Raw genomic sequence first — 17,670 nt, forward strand, 5'->3', positions numbered from 1 at the left:
TATTTTTGTTGCTTTAAAAATGAATAAATTTATATATTATGGCTTCTTTCAGTATATTGTTATTAGTGATGTTAAAAATTACAGAAAAAGTAAAGTTGGAACCCTGCTTTCTCCATCTTAGTCTTTATTTTAAAGAACTCCTTGGTAACTAGATCTTTTCTAAATCAGAAAACTTTCAATTCTGATTTTTAAGTCATTTATTATCTGCACGTTTTATAAATAAAATCATTGTTGGTATTACAATTTATTATGTACATATGTTATGATATATATATATATATATATATATATATATATATATATATATATATATATATATATATATTTATATCATAACATATATATATATATATATATATATATATATATATATATATATAATATATATATATATATATATATATATATATATATATATATATATTAGTGATGTGCCATCGGCAAAGGCTGATTTATAGGGTTTAATGTATGTATATAAAGGTAATATCCTAATATTAGTTATGCAACTTGCATATATAAGGTGTGCCTAAGCACCAGTTTGGTTTGGCTTGATAGCCAATACTGATGCATCGGCCAATGCAGATTAATCAACCAATTAATTGGCCAATAGTTAAGCCGATTAATTGGTTTCTGGTTACCAATAGCATAGGCTAGTAGGTTGAATCACTTCTGATGAATGAATACATGTTAAATAAGTAATTTAAATCCTTAATATTATTATAATACGCTTAAATAAATACATTAAACTTATTATTAGCCACAATCGGCATTAGCCGATGGCACATCACTAATATATATATGTATATATATATATATATATTATATTATATTATATTATATTATATTATATATAGGCATTTCCTAAAAGATCACTCACGGAAACTTGTATATGTTTTGTCTTTTATTTTTTTTAATAATAAAACTAGCGATCTTCAATTTCATTTAATTCTATCATTCATTTAATTCTAACCTATATAAATATTTTGTAAATAAAAAATGGTATACATTAGTAATGTATACCATTTAAAAAATATAAGTTTCAGCGTTATATATATTTTTTTAAATGATGTATATATATATATATATATATATATATATATATATATATATATATATATATATATATATATATATATATATAATATGTATATAATTTTATAACAGATAATATATCTGGAGTCACAATTTCATAATATATTTTGTGTGCTTAACTTCTTTAAATGTGCACTTTACATTTTCAAAAAATAAGAGAAAACGAAGATTTATGAAAAAACTATTGCTGCCTCAAACCTTTATTTATTGCAGAGGCACTCGTTTTCATGTTTTACTTTGATATTCAGTTGATGTGTGTATCTAAATAATAAGTTACATGTAATCTAAATAATAATTAATCTAAATGCTTTATATATATATATATATATATATATATATATATATATATATATATATATATATATATATATATATATATATATATATATATATATATATATATATATAATATGTATATAATTTTATAACAGATAATATATCTGGAGTCACAATTTCATAATATATTTTGTGTGCTTAACTTCTTTAAATGTGCACTTTACATTTTCAAAAAATAAGAGAAAACGAAGATTTATGAAAAAACTATTGCTGCCTCAAACCTTTATTTATTGCAGAGGCACTCGTTTTCATGTTTTACTTTGATATTCAGTTGATGTGTGTATCTAAATAATAAGTTACATGTAATCTAAATAATAATTAATCTAAATGCTTTATATATATATATATATATATATATATATATATATATATATATATATATATATATATATATACATACATACATACATACATACATACTAGAGCGCTATTTTACTTTGGAAACTAAACAATTCTAAAGAGGCTATAAATATCTATTTTAGATTGAAATTTCCAAACAGAAGTCAATGGCTACTTTTGCTCAAGCGCCAGTATTTACTTCAAAATTGAATCAATTAGAAAATGAGAATCAAGTTATACTAGACAATACTTGTTTGCCAAAGTTCAAGTCACTTCAACCTACAAATAATTACTTAAATGCATCAAAGGTGAATTCACCAAGACCAATGACTACTTCTGAGGTATTTTAATTACTTGAATTTATCTTACTGTTTTTTATAAGTTGTTAGATTTTTAAAAAATAACATAATATAAAATTTATAATGAATTAATTTAATATTTTCAATGGCTTTCCATAGGCTTATTATTATGTCTCAAATGAAGCAAAATTATACAAAAAAATATTTCTTTATAAATTTTTAATAGATAATATGAAAATTTCAAAAATAGTTTTTCTTTTCCAAAGCATTAAAAAAATATATATTTAAGAAAGAAAAAATAGTTCAAAAGTATTAAGAATTTATTTGTTAAAATATTGATTATGTAAATATTGATTTTTATGTTAGTTTTATAATATTAGGAACTTGTTCTATAATTTAGACTCTTGGTCTTATTATATTATGTCTCCCTCGAAAGTAAGAAGTTAAAAATTTTTATGACACAAATTTTTATGATACAGTTAATTCTTAGTTGGTGGAAATTTTGTTATCTTGAACTTTTATTATCTCTGTTTTATTTGTCCCCGTTTAGCTGTTTTATTTGTCCCCTTTCAGCTAATTTCTCCGGCATAACTTAAATAACTAAATTTTTTTAAAAAAGAAGTCATTTTTTATAAAACATAAATAACTGTAGCTTTGTAGTTTCTTTATTTTTTTTTTTTTTTTTTGTATTTAGATCTTTATAGAATAGATTGTATCAGACATAAAATAATGGTAAATTAAAACTGTTAAAAAGTAAATCATGATAAACTGTTACAAAACAATTATTTTATAGTTTAATGAATTTCTAAATAAGACCACCTTTTAGACGCAATTTTATTACCAAGTAATAAAGAAGTCATTGTGTCGCTGAATGTTATCTTTTGACTGTATGCGTAAATACAATCCATAACTTCTTTTATTGAAACATTAGAATAATGATGTAAATTTAATGTATATACTTTAGCATTAAATTAAGAAAAATCGCCTTAACTCAAATTAATTTCTCATATCAGCCAAAGTTCAACTTGATTGAATTTGCTTTTGTTGAGCATATAAGTCGATCAATTTTCCTTGGTCACTTGTAGCTTCAAGTTATTGGGAATTACCTGTAATTTTAAATTATGGGTTTTAAAACAGATCTTTTATTTGTCTTTTTATTGAATACTCTTGTCATACTTGGTTCTTCTAACGATGCCTTTTTTCTTTTAGACAAGGTTAAAAATTGATGTAGAGCTGTTACTTAAAATATCCTTGTTCAAATACAGCGGAGAAAATAGAATTAGCCTCACCTTTATTTTTTGTTCTAATTTAACAAAAATTGCAGGTAAACAATTATGAAATCTACTTTATTTCTTGTTACTTCTACTACAACTAAAAAGTTTATAAATTGGTATGCTTAATTAATTCCAAATGGAAAAAAAATTAAAAATATTCAATTTGTGGAGAAAATAGAATTAGCCTCATTAGCGTTATATACAAAAAATAAAGAAAATATTTTGTTTTTTCGCTCATTTAGTATTTAGTATAGCTTCCTGAATTTTTAATGACTTCAAATATGCGGTTTGACATACTAGTCACAAGATTTTGGATAGTTTCTATAGATATTTCATTCCAAGCTTCTCTGATACGAGTTTTCAGCTCCAAAGTGCATTCAAATTGCTTACCATTTTCATAAACCTTTCTAGAAAGTATTCCCCATAGATTTTCAATTGGGTTAAGGTCTGGACTACGTGCGGGCCATTCCATTACGTGAATATTTTTTTCTCTAAACCAAGCTTTTGTAAGCTTTGAATTATGGATAGTAGCATTATCTTGTTGGAAAGTGAAAGTTTCACCCATCAATTCCTCACCATGTTCAAGTAAACTTATTTCTAATAAGTCAATGTAGTCCTGTGAATTCATTTTTGTTGAAATCCATGCCAGTGGAAGTTTTCCAGCAAAGGAAAAAGCCCCCCAAACCATAACATTTCCACCCCCAAAGTTACGACTCATCCGAGTTTCTTTCTCTTTTCGAAGATCGTGCCAGTAATATTGATAGCCATCAGGACCATCTAGATTGAACTTTTTTTCATCACTGAAGAGAACTTGATGCCACTCTTCTTGCCAAGACATGTGTTCTTTCGCAAATTGTAATCTAACTTTTTTATGACGAGCAGTAAGTTTTGGTTTTGGTTTACGCTTTTTCCAAACTGTGTTTGGATCTTCATGTAAGATTTGTCTCACACGTTGAACAGATACAGGTAATTGTAAATCAGCACGAATTTGAGATGCAGTCATGTGCTGAGCAGCAGCACGACGTACAATAACTCGTTTAGTACGATTATCAATTTTACGTTTACCACCACTTCCCTTATAGGCTCCATAATTAACGCCAATCTTGAAGTAATTGTTAACCACTTTTGGAGATCTTTTAATTTTCTTTGCAATTTCCCGATTAGATAAGCCTGTATCTTTGTATGCTTTGATTACTGCTAATTCTTCATTTGTTAAACGCTTACCACGTCCCATTTCAAATAAAGGTATCAAAAACCAAATGTTAAAAACTTTATGAGCACTGATTTCACAGTCTTTGTTTAACTTACAAATAATAATAAAAAACTAACTCACAAATGCGTATCACCAGATCAAAATATACAAGTAAACTGAAAATAATTATTGATGAGGCTAATTCTATTTGTTACCGCAAATATCAAGTATTATACATTTTATGGTTTTATCAAATGTTCCGCAATTTAATTATGCTATATTATAATCTAAAAAGTTGTTGTTTGTAACAGTAATTATATGTGTGTGGATACAAAAGTTGTACCGCACAAACTTGTTCACAGATTTACAAAATATTGGATCAGCACATGGTGAGGCTAATTCTATTTTCTCCGCTGTAGTTTTGTTCTAAATTATCTTGATACAAAAAATGTTGTTTAAATTTTTTTTTTTTTTTAAAACTTGTTAACTTTTTTTTTTTAAACTTTGTTAACTGAACAAAGCATAAATGTTTTAAAAATAGATTGATTTTTTCATTTATTAAATAAATCAACTAGCATTTGTTTTATTAGAATCTTGTTGAAATAAAACATTGTATAAGAAGTTATGCCTTTGATAAATTGAATAATATTTTGTTTCCTTATTAAACAATTAAAACAAAATAGTTTGTTACTTTGTATTAAAAAAAACATGCCTTCCCAGGAGACGTATGCGGTTTTTCGTCTTATTTGTCCACAAAAAAGTTTTTTATTTAGACAACTTGGTCACGGCCATTAACAAGTTTTATTATATTAAGCATTTTGATACTGAGCAAAAAAAAACTAAGTAAAAAAACTAACAAAATATGAAATTAAAAATAATTTTAATTGAAAAAATTAATAATTTAAATAATTTGCGTACTGTTTTTATTTTTGTTTTTTTAGGGTGGTTGTTATTAAATTTGGTATTTTAAAAGATTTTTTTTGCAATACGTATAGTTGTTACATTAACATTTATCATTCACAACTGAACTCGAAAACAAGTTACTTTAGTGGAACACATACAGCCGTAGTAGCCTCAAGGATAGAAGACTAAAAGACTATATTAGAGTAAGAGTTAGCTAAAAGCTATTAAAAGGTGTTAGATAGATGTCCAGTATAAAAGCACAAAATTCAAGCTAAGATTTATTAATATTTCACCAATAACATAGTAGACCAATTGGAGAAAGGCGGGTAAAACTAAGCACACTCAGCTGAATGTTAAAAGCAAAAGGTATCCAAAATTACAAAATACTAAAAGATTAGTGATAAAAAATGTACAGGAATAGAAAGGTGATATGAAACAATTAAGGCTATGTGAAAAATGTGCAGAGGCCGTGGTGTAATTGAAGCTTAAAAGCTATGTATATATGTGCACACACATATAAACATAGAAAATACAGTGCGAGGCTTAAATGGTATAAGAAATTTGATTGTGAAGAGATGCCTATCATTCAAAAACATAGAAAAGAAAGATTTTTTATATACAAAAAAAAAAAAGATAAATGGTTACAAAGCAAATATGTGAGCAACGGGATTTAAAAGAAAAACAAAGAAAAGTTGAATAGTGGTGGGATTTGAACCATGGGCATATTATTAATTAATTAAAAAGGTGATGTAGAAAGTAAAATATGAGGTAGATACGTATACATGCATGCATGACAACAACCTGATATAATATGATAAAAAACCAACATATGAGTGTATACATAAACATATATGCATGCATTACATATACCTATTCATATAGAGACAATATATAAATGATACATTAGAATTATACAAATATATTTTAACAGATAGCAATTTATATTTTTGCTTTCCTCTTTTAAAAAAACAAATAACATGCAGGAAAGTCATTCTTTTTAATGTCTTAATTTTTTTTTTTTATACTTAGCCTTATCCAAATTTGTTGCTGAAAATAAAAACCACCGTAAAGAAACAGAAATAAAAACAGTACGAAAATTCTGTAAATTATTACGTTTTTACTTTTTTCTATTTAAATTTATTTTAATTACCTATTTTGTCAGTTTTTTTTTTGAAACTTTGTTTTTTCCACTAAGTATTGAAATGCTTCAATACATTGTAATTAATATAATAAAACTTGCACACAGCCATGACCAAGTTGTCTAAAATAAAAAACTTATGTGTGAATAAACAAGAAAAAAAACTGCTGGTGTTTCCTAAGAAGGCTTGAAAAATGTCGCTTAATTTTATAAAAGTATAAAAAATTAAAGTTTCAAAGTTAATTATTCTTTGTGTAATCATAAACGTAATTTATTAAAATTTTCTTTTACAGTTGAAATTTTTAGAGATTTCTTTTCTTTTTTTAAGTTAATTAATTTTATTTAAATATCTCTTGTCTATCTAGTGTAGCATTTTTTACAATTGTCTCCTGACTGTCAAGTTTTTTGGGGGGCATTATTCAAAGATATTTTTATATCTGGAATTCCAGATTTTTTTATTTATTTAGTTTTTCTGAGTTTCAAAAAAGTTTTAATACAAAACAAAAAAAATCTAATAACATATTTTGGAATATATCTTTATTATTATTTTATAATCAATAATATCATTTATAAAGATTGTTTATCATCTTTATTTACAAATATTAAGTTATTCAAAGATATTCAAAAAATACTTTCCCAATTAGTTTTTATTTTTATTTTCCTTGAAACAATGAAAAAGTGACTTAGCTTCTTTTTTCTCCAATTATAAATATATATTCTTGCGTCATAAAAGTTCAGATTCAAAAATTAATAAAAATTTTATATATTGAAAGTAAAATTAAAATGTTATAGTTATTGGTTATTTATGTTTTGAATTATTATGCAGGACTGGGTGATAAGAAAAAAATATGTATACATAGTTTAGTTTTTGCATTAAACTTAATACAAGTATTCAAATATAAAATATTTTATTCACATACATAGTTTTATTTATAAAAAATATATAAATATAGCTATATTTTAACTTAATTTATTTTAATTTACTTTAATTCATCGAGCACTTTCTTGAAAATATATGCTAGCTAAAATATGTATGCATATATATATACACACTCATATATATACACTATACTATTAGACACTTTTTCTACTTCAAGGATTTTTTTATGACCTTAAACAGGAATTTCATATATTTCGAGTGCGTCCAAAATTATATATATGTATACATACATACATACATACATACATACATACATACATACATACATACATACATACATACATACATACATACATACAGTATGTGACAAAATTGTCACTATATTTGAACAATGAAACATTTTTTAATAGAAAAGCTGCAAAGAAAAATGAATTTTTAGCTTTAATTAATTATATTTAAGGTTTTACTCAATTTATAGGATTTCAAATTTTTTATTTTTATTTTAATGTGAAGAGCTAATGGTGACAATTTTGTAGTGAATGAAAACAATTAACATAGTCTTAAATCTTATTATTAAAAAGAAAGTTTCATTTTTCTTTGCAACTTTTCTATTAAAAAATAAATAATTTTTTTTTGTTGAAGTGCCTATTCAGTTTTTATAACATCAAAGAGTTTTATGACTCCATTAAAAGACTTTATTTAAAAAAAATTATCAAGTTGTATTAAACATATATTTTTATATCTTTGAATTGATTTTGCAGGTAATTAGTTTTACAAAAAAAAAAAGTTTTGTGTTCAAAGATATTAGATGTTATTAAGTAATATTTTGTTTCTAGAAACATCCACCAAAGCTTCAAAATAAAAGTGCTACAGTTACAAATGCATCTTCATTAAATAATAAAGTAAGCTCTTTTTTTTTTTTAACCCTTACATGCGTATATAATGATTTTGTTCATATTTTTTAATTAAATGAGTTGTCTTAATTTAGCCTGAGGATGGTATTAATGAGGATTTACCAATAAATAAATATCAAGATACTAATTATACTACTTCAAATGGTACTGATGTTGAAGACAAACAATCCAATGTTTCTGTTAAGCATATTTCAACTCCCTCTAAACAAACCAGTGTAGAATACAGTGCATCCCCTTCTTCAACTGCATCTTCTCTTAACAGAGGTTTTTATCTTATCTAGTTTTTGTCTAATTTATAACAATCAGTTTAAGATAATGACTAAATGAAAATCAAGTCAAAAAAAAGAAAATATAAAATTATTTAAATAATAGGTTGTTTTGAAAATCTCATTTGCATGTAGTATGCAGTTTGCCTCAAACCTTGTAGCTTTGATTGTTGAAATGCTTTTGAGAGTAATACATCAGGGTGTTAGCTAGGAATACATTTTATAAAGCAATTTTTTTGGTGTTGTTTTTCAGCATGGCTTCCCAGCACCATTAAGGCCAATGGAGTTTTTACTTTTGGTACAAAAAAACAGTTAAATTAGTATTTCTCAATCATAAGTGAATTTTGCTGTATCTTTATCTATTTAAAAATATAGCAATCATAAATACTCTTAAAATAATCTTTAATGTTCAAGGCTCAAACTAATGCAAAAAAAATCTAATTGCAAAAAAAAATTTTTTTTGAAACCCTAAACATATCTCTCATATATAAATAATATCTCATAAAACTCTTGTTTTAACTTTATTGTTGTTACAATGCTTAGTAGAAAACACTGGTTTCTATTATTATACAATGTATAGTTGCATGTTGAGGGTTTGTGACTGAATAGATGAAGCAAATGATAAGCAATAAAAAATGATCAATTTCGAATAACTGGTGTCTTTAACTTGCATACCCACTGTTTGCCAGCACCCCACTCTCCCCTATGTTAGATTATTATTACTTATTAAATCAATAAATTAACCAAAGTAACAGTAATAAGTTTTTATTGTTATTTTTTAAGCAAGTGTTAAAAATTAGCAAAAAATAATTTTTAAGTGTTAAAAATTAACAAAACCCTTTTAAATTCTTTCAAGTTTTTTTAAAATATAAAATTTTAAATTCAAAATTATGTTAAAAAAAAAAAAAATTTAAAAGACTAACGTTCTCTTGTACAAATATATTTCTTTTTAAAATAAATTCCAGAATACAAATTTTGTATTTATACAAAATGTTTAATTTTGATATCACAATTTGTTTTGCATTTGTGGCGCCCTTAGGCATATTAAAAATCGTCTGATAATTTGTTATAGAAGTTAAAACAATCTACAAAATATCTATAGTAAAAACCAATAACTGATTTTGTTGTTGTTGTTGTTGTTGTTGTTGTTAATTTATTGATTTAATAAGAAAATACACTGTATAAGTAACAATAGAAACCAGTACTTTCTATTAAGCAACGTAACAAAAATAAAGTTTTATAATGTGAGTTTTCTCAGTTTTAACATAAAATATAACTTTCACAATTTCATAATATAAAATAAAAGTATAATTAAAACAGTCAGGGGCCTAAAGAAGACGAGCATAACCATGTCATCACAATTTTTTTGTAGAGTCCCTTTAACATAATTTCAAAAGAATATTGTAATATGTTATAATATATACGTAATAAAATTTCAATAAAATATTGTAATAAAAGGCATAATGCGCTAGTAAAATTATTATGCAACAAACAAAATGTAAAAACAACACAAGAACGGATTTAACAACAATTATTATAACTTAAACCAAAAATGTTTCTTAAGTTTTAAAATTTTTTTTTGTAATTAACTTGAACGAATGTAACAAATTTACCATATTCTTGAATCTTTTTTGAAAGGTATTCTCTACGTTTGGCCCTCAATATGAAATGCTATATTCTAAATATTTATTAATTATCCAAGGCAGTTTATATGTGTTCGTCATATTTGCTATGAGATGATATATTTTTTTTTTTTTATTCCAAATTTGTTATAAAAGCTTGGAGGAGAGATATTGTTAATGTAACGATACATGAAAATTAGATGCTGGTAGATATTTGTTTCATATACATTTATTTTCATATTTTTCATTAAGGGGTTAGTTTGAGTCTATCTTTAAAGTAAATGGTTCTAAAAGGATGTTTTTGTAAACTACAAAATTTCTTAAGCTTTGATGTTTGAGTACTTGCACATGAAATGTTTGCATAGCAAATAAAGCTATAAATTATCCCAAAAAAGATTAAAACAAGACTTGGTGTATTGATGTATAAGCGAACTTGATGTATAATCAAACCTAGGAGTTTGGTTTTTTTTGGCTAAATGTATTTTATGAGGAAGCCAGAATAACTTTTCATCAAAAATATTTTTAGAGAATCTTATATTGGATTGCTTTTTAGTTAGTTTATCATTTAGGAATAAGTCAGGCAACTTGATAAGAAGATTTTCTTGTATTTTTTTATGAGATAGTATATATTTATTTTCTCTGCATTAAGCAAGAATTTGTTAGCCCTTGTTAACCAATTGTTTACTTTATTTTGTTCAGCATTCATATTCGCATGTAGTTTTTTGATATCATTGTTAATAATGAATAGATTAGTGTCATCTGCAAACATGACTGAATTCAGTTTTAAAGATGCATTGCCGAAGTCATCTATATAAATTAAAAACAGGAGTAGACCAAGAATCGATCCTTGCGCAATGTTTTTCTTTTTAACTTATAGCTATCATTGCTTCAAATCTTTGTTGTATATTTTAAACTAATCATAAATTATGGACCTTAAAAATTCAAATAAATTCAAAATTAATTTTGATTATGTGATTAAAAAACAAAATAAAAAAATGCCTGATTAAATTTTTCAAAGAAAGTAAAAAAATGAGCATCCCTTTATGGTTGGCCCCTCTAGGCAGCTGCCTAGTTTTGCCCTATGGCAAATGCGCCTAAGATCGCAATAAATAATTTAAGAAAATTATATTGCGTTCTGTTATAAAATTGTATTGCGTTTGTAATTTAAGAAAGTTATATTGCATTTTTCATATTCTATTCTCAAAATTACTTGTTAAAAATAAATTAATTAGAAGCTTATTATGTGTTAACAACACCAGATAAAAGTTTCTGTGGCTAACTTTTGCAAGTAAATGTCTTTAAGCATATTTAGTATATTTAATAGTTGAGTAACTTAACTGTAGTAACTGGTTGTTTTGCTTTAGCTTGTAGGTAAATTTACTATGATGTATTTTATCCATTAAGTAAATCACACTAATTTTAACTTTATATTAGAAGTAGTATATTATTGGTTTCCACACAAAAAAACTAATTGCGAAGGTGCAAAAAGCAATCGCGATACACTTTTGGAGCCCTGATATTAAAAATAGGAATTTGGAAACAAATTTGGAGCTCTGATGTTAAAAATAGGAATACATTTATGAATAAAAAGTTTAAATATTTAATAGTTTTTATTTAATTTGAAACATTTTATAAACTTCCCTTGATGAAAAGGTCTTTCAAAAAACATATATTTATGTTTAAAAAGGATACAATTTTATAAATTCTCTAATAAAATATTTCAAAAAAAGAAAAAATAAATAAATAAAACATTGTCTAAATAGGCACTTTTTCTTTTTTTCAACTTTATAGTTGCGTATGCAAATTTTTACTTTTAAAAACAGCCTTTCTACACAAGCAACGCTAATCGAAAAAATTTATGAAATTAATATAAATCGAAAAAAGGTTTCAGTTGACTTTAAATGTAAATCAAGTTTTGGTTTTTTGGTTAACAAATTATTTTTACATACCAGGTTTTGCCTGTTTAAAAAAAAAAAAAAGATTTGGGAGTCCTCAAATTCTACCTTAAACCCCATTATGTAAAAAATTGTTTTATCAAAGGAAATGTTTTTAAAAACAGCAGTTGTAAAGCGAGCTTGTTTTAAATTATTACTTTTATATTTTAAATTCAAATTTAAGCATTTACATTTTAAAATTAAGAACATTAAAGTTATAAATAGGCTAGCAGTGAAGTAAAGAAATCTAAAGTATTTATATTTTATTTAGATTTCTTTTTTATTTTAATAATTAAATTGTTATTAAAATAAAAAAAACAATTGTGTTTTTAATCATATATAATTGTTTATAATTTATATTTCACAGATATCTTTTCAAAAAACTTAGTCAGGAAATGGTACTGGGATCAGAAAATGTTTTTGAATGACAATGAAAACAAAACAATTGCTTAAAAAACGATTTTAGTCTGAGCCTAACAAGTCTTACTCTAAACACCCTAATATTTTATTCAACAATCTTTTTATCAATAAATTAAAACAAGTAAAAAGTCTACCTAATTCAGTTGTTATAAAATAACAAAGAAATAAAAAACTAGAAGGCCATAATATTGACCTTTATCAAATATTTTAAAATATCTAGAGTGGTTGCTTGTCAATAGTTTCGATATATATTATTCAATAATATATATTATTTGACAAAGTTTAGTCTGAGAATGGGATTTTTTTGTTGGCTTAAAATTGGGAATTGCAATTTTATTAGCATTTAGGAAAACCGCATATAATGGGCCCCCTCAAGGCTGACTAACGCCCTGTACATATTTGGAAAACACTAACTTTCTTTATTATTTCCTTAAAATAATAGTTGTTTTATTGAAAAATATTTCATTTGTTTTTCAGTTTTCTTTTACGAAAGAATATTTTTTTATTACTTTGTTTTATTTGCAACTCTGTAAACCCTGAGATCTGTCTTTGTCAATCTCTGAAAAATTAACCTTGATAAACAAGGCTACTGCACAGATAAGCAAGTTAATTACAGTATTTCTAGAGGTGTGTGATGGCTTTAAACTTTGAAACTCTAGATTAAGAGCTTAGTGTCTTACCACTAGGCTACTGTTGTTAATAAAAAATAATGTTGTTTTGATTAAAATAGAGATGTTGTGTCAAAAGAATGCCAATATGAACAGCTAATCTTTTTTTTTTTTAATAATACTTTTCAACCAATGAAAATAATACTTTCAACCAAAGAGTGAACAGTAAAATAGGTCATGGCAAGTCTTATCTTATACTTCTTTTTGATTGTTTTACATTGCATTGGCTTGAAAAATAATTAAACACAAATAATCCTTAATATTAACTGGAAACATTCAATAAACTGTTAAGCAAAACTTTTTAAAAAAAAATGTTAATAATTGTTATATAAATAAAAAGATGTTAAATGATTCTTTGATCATTTATACACATATCTATGGTGTGTGTGTATTTATGTAGTGCTGGCTTGAAGTTGTCTATTACCTTAAAGACAAGAAAAAGCCCCTTCATTTTACTTTTTATATTCTCATGTATCAAAATTACAGTAAAATGCTTGTTTTTCTTTTTTTGTTTTTTTTCTCTGCAAAACCAGTGTTGCTTAAATGGTCAGAGCAGTCATAGAACTTGGACTCTCTTGGTTTCAAAGCCAGAACTCTAACCACTGCGCCACAACTGCTTTTTGATTTGTGTATCTCAGAGAGTATACAGTAAAATTCAAAAAATAATGTCCTCTCCGTTATCATCAAATGTGAAGAATATATTATAAATTTTGTTATGCACTATTTATCATTAGACAAAAAGCCAACTTTCAAATAAGCTAAATATTTTGCTTACTAAAAATATAGACAGTTCAAAACTATTCTACAAGATATAATTATTAAAGTTAAAAAATTATAATATAAAAATTATAAAAAGATATAAAATTATAAAACTTTTAGTATGCACATTGAAATTTGATTCTCCCATATTTGAAAAATTGAAGTGAAGTTAATAAAAATTTATTAATACAAATCAGAAATTGTCGTTCACATTTTGATGGGTGTTCATAAGTTATTAGTGCTTTCAAAATAATTTTTAAAAATACGTATAGACCTGCATTTTAGTTTCAAAATTTAGACAGAGGCTAAAGCTGATTTGGAAAAATGGGAAGGTAAGCAACATGAACTTTACCATCAAATAGAAAGCAACGCATACATAGATTTTGTTATGAACTTTTCATTAAGAAAAAATATTTAACTGATTTTTAACACCTCAAGTTTGCGATAAAAAGTATGATCTTTTCTTTTTTGGAATTGAAATATATATTTTTTGCTGTTGAGACATCTTGCTTTAAGTTTTAAATAAATTGAATGAATGATTAGTGATTTATAAGGCACATTGACATATTTGCTTTGAGCATGAAGGCAAGCAGTTTTTCAGTTACTTCTTGCCTTTTTAATATAAATCTTTAATTAATACAGTTGATTTGGTCAACAGTTTTAAATGTTTTATTTAATTTGGTACAAAAAAAAAATTCCTTATAATATTCCTTCAAAAGAAATTTTTTTAAAAGAAGTTTACAAAACCTTCTAGTTAACAACTCTAGTTGTTAACTAAAAGGTTTTGTAACATTTTGTTTTGACATTTTTTTTTTGTTCTGGAGAAGCTTAAAGTCCACATAATTTAGTCATGTAATAATAGTATTTGACTGTAAATCCCCCCTCCCCCTTTCCTTCCTCTATAGCTTTTTTTTTGGGGAAAAAAGGTTGTTTAGAAACAAAGTTGCAATCAAATTTTTTTTAGCATCTGATGTCTGATGTGAAAAATGAATATCAAATGTACACATACATGTCTGCATTTTTTTCTCTTTTTTTTTTGTAACTAGTTAAGATGTTAAGCATTATTAAAATCAAAACAGAAAAAAGTTACAGACCATGCTATTCAACTCATTCAAATCAAAAAAAGTTACAGACCATGCTATTCAACTTGTTCAAATTAAAAAAAAAGATCTATATCCCAGGCATATTTTAAAATGATGGCATTTACTATAAGATCACTATTAAGTTTACTAATATTAAACTTAATTTTTGTTATTTAAGTAAATGTTTTAATTTTGTTTGTTGTTGTTTTCTTTTTTGATATATTATATTTATTTACTTATATTATATGTTTTTAGAAAATTCACTCGATTACAAAGACTCAACTGGTGTGGATTTACATGAATTTATGGTTAAAACGCTTAGGGAAAACCCAAGGTTTGGAATATATTGTGGATAATTTTCATTTTTTCAATAATATATTTACTGTAAAACAGAAAACAAAAAAGAAAGTATTTTTTATTTGATTATTTGTTATCAACTCCCTATCAAAAACTGCTGTCCGCAGGTTTAGAAAATAACATTGATAACTAGTTTCTTTTAAAATGTTTTTTTTATTTTAAAATGTTTTTTAATAGTGTGTTTTTTAAAAATGGAAAAATTATTAAATTTTTTTCTTTTAAATAGAGATAGATTGATGCTACTAAAGCTGGAAAAAGAATTTACAGAATTTATCAATGATGTTCCTCGAACCCATTTCCGATATCCTCCAATGACTTCTTACCATCGCATGCTTGTACACAGGGTAGCTGCATACTTTGGACTTGATCATAATATAGATTCAACAGGCAAATGTGTTGTTATTAGTAAGACGCCCTCATCAAGAATGTAAGTCAATATTTTTCCAAAAGTTTACTACTTAACTAATATTTTGATTTTTAAGTTTTCCATATACATAGTATATTTATAAATATATTAATGTATTGAAAATAACTCTTGCAATTATTTATTCGTCCAAGCTTCTAGTGCAAATTATGAAAAAAAAAAAATTACTTTAGTACATTAGATTTTTTTTTTGTGCATATATTTTAGGTGGCATCAGTATACAGTAACTACTAAAACTGTTAACCTGTAAATGAACTCTAGCAATGCTAGATATATGAAGAACATTTCACACCCTATCATCCACTTTTAAATCTCTACTTTTTAAAACATTTTATGCTTCTTAAAGCTAATTTTTTTTAATTGTTTATTTAAATAATATTCACAGCCATAAAATCAAAGTTGCTCATACCGTATTTTAAAAATAAGCTCTTGATGTATATAGTTTTGAATATTATAGGGCTCCCTCTTCAATCAACTGAGAAACATGAGTTTCAGAAAGGTATGGTAAAAGTAACCACCAAGTGACAATGACGAAGCTACTTGTTATAATTTTAAATTTCTGAAAAAAGGTTGGAAACTTTGAATAAACTAAATTTTAATTTTTTACACAGCAAACATGTTTGATCTCTGCTTTATTATTGGAGAGTCAACCAGCTGCTAGAAACAATGAAGTTTTCCTAAAGATATTTATTAGAATCATTGAACATGATTAGGTCATCATAGCTCACACTTGAATTTAATCAAGTGTGAGCTAACAATTGGTTAAATTCCAATTAAGCAAGAATCACCCCACACTCATATACTCATGCTCCAGATGATTTGTAGATTATGTCTAGTTCTTCCTTAATCTCCTATTTTTTTTTATCATAGTCAGCTTTTAAACTGCTAGTTAAATCTGCAAGCATAAATAGTAATTAATTATGCTTGCAGATAATTGAGAATAATAATTAAGAAATATACTTTTTACCAATATAAAAAAATAGTGACAGATCCAGCATTTCATAAATTAATAGAGAATACAGACATTATTCAAAATAAAATTAACTTGAATTGAATGAACTTAATTTATTTAAGATTATTATTATAGAATAAATGTAAGTTAATTTATTTAAATTAACTTACATTTATTCTATATCTTTCAAAGAATAAAAATGATAAATTTATATAATTATTTGAATTAAATATAACTACTACAATTATAACTTATTATTAACCTGGATGCACCCCTTGATCATGCTGAGCTGGTTAGTCCAGCTATTGCTATGGAAAAGCCATTCAAAAAATCATCAACATAATTCAACAAATAGATGTTTTCTTTATTGATTTTTTCTGTTTCACCACTGTTCACATAAATTATGTCTTATGATCATTTGTACAAGTATTCTTCACATTAAACAAAGTTTAATCTGAAGAATACTTCCCCTGCCTAATTCTATAGTAATCTAGTGTGCCAATGGGTAAATTAACTCAAATATGCTAGATCATAAAATTTTTTGCATAAAAAACAACAAATTTACTGCAGCAAAAATTGTAAAGTTCTTTCATAAGACTCTCACAACTATTTTTAGATATTTGTTTAAAACAGATGTTAATCTAGGTAATACAAATACAGGATAAAAATACTTATTGTTATATAAAAAAATAAAAAATAAAATAGAAATGAGGTAATTAAAAGCTCATTACTTCTTTAATCCACTTAAAAAGCGTATACAAATAAACAAACTTAAAAGACAAACACTTTTTGATAATACTGGTGGTGTGAAAAGTACAC

At 25.0% G+C, this 17,670-nt stretch overlaps 1 protein-coding gene across 10 annotated transcripts in view; it reads left to right on the forward strand.

Annotated features, from left to right (window-relative positions):
• Nucleotides 1-17,670, forward strand: part of LOC100205910 (R3H domain-containing protein 1) — a 48,899-nt gene that overhangs the window by 9,872 nt on the left and 21,357 nt on the right. For all 10 annotated transcript variants that reach the window (XM_065810283.1, XM_065810286.1, XM_065810287.1 and 7 more), the window contains 5 exons: nucleotides 1,911-2,108; nucleotides 8,290-8,355; nucleotides 8,442-8,631; nucleotides 15,374-15,452; nucleotides 15,702-15,902. In XM_065810283.1, the coding sequence (XP_065666355.1) occupies nucleotides 1,935-2,108; nucleotides 8,290-8,355; nucleotides 8,442-8,631; nucleotides 15,374-15,452; nucleotides 15,702-15,902 (710 nt within the window). In that variant the 5' untranslated portion in view covers nucleotides 1,911-1,934. The remainder of the gene's footprint in view (nucleotides 1-1,910; nucleotides 2,109-8,289; nucleotides 8,356-8,441; nucleotides 8,632-15,373; nucleotides 15,453-15,701; nucleotides 15,903-17,670) is intronic.

This window comes from Hydra vulgaris, chromosome 11 (assembly GCF_038396675.1).
Source record: "Hydra vulgaris chromosome 11, alternate assembly HydraT2T_AEP".
Taxonomy (NCBI): domain Eukaryota; kingdom Metazoa; phylum Cnidaria; class Hydrozoa; order Anthoathecata; family Hydridae; genus Hydra; species Hydra vulgaris.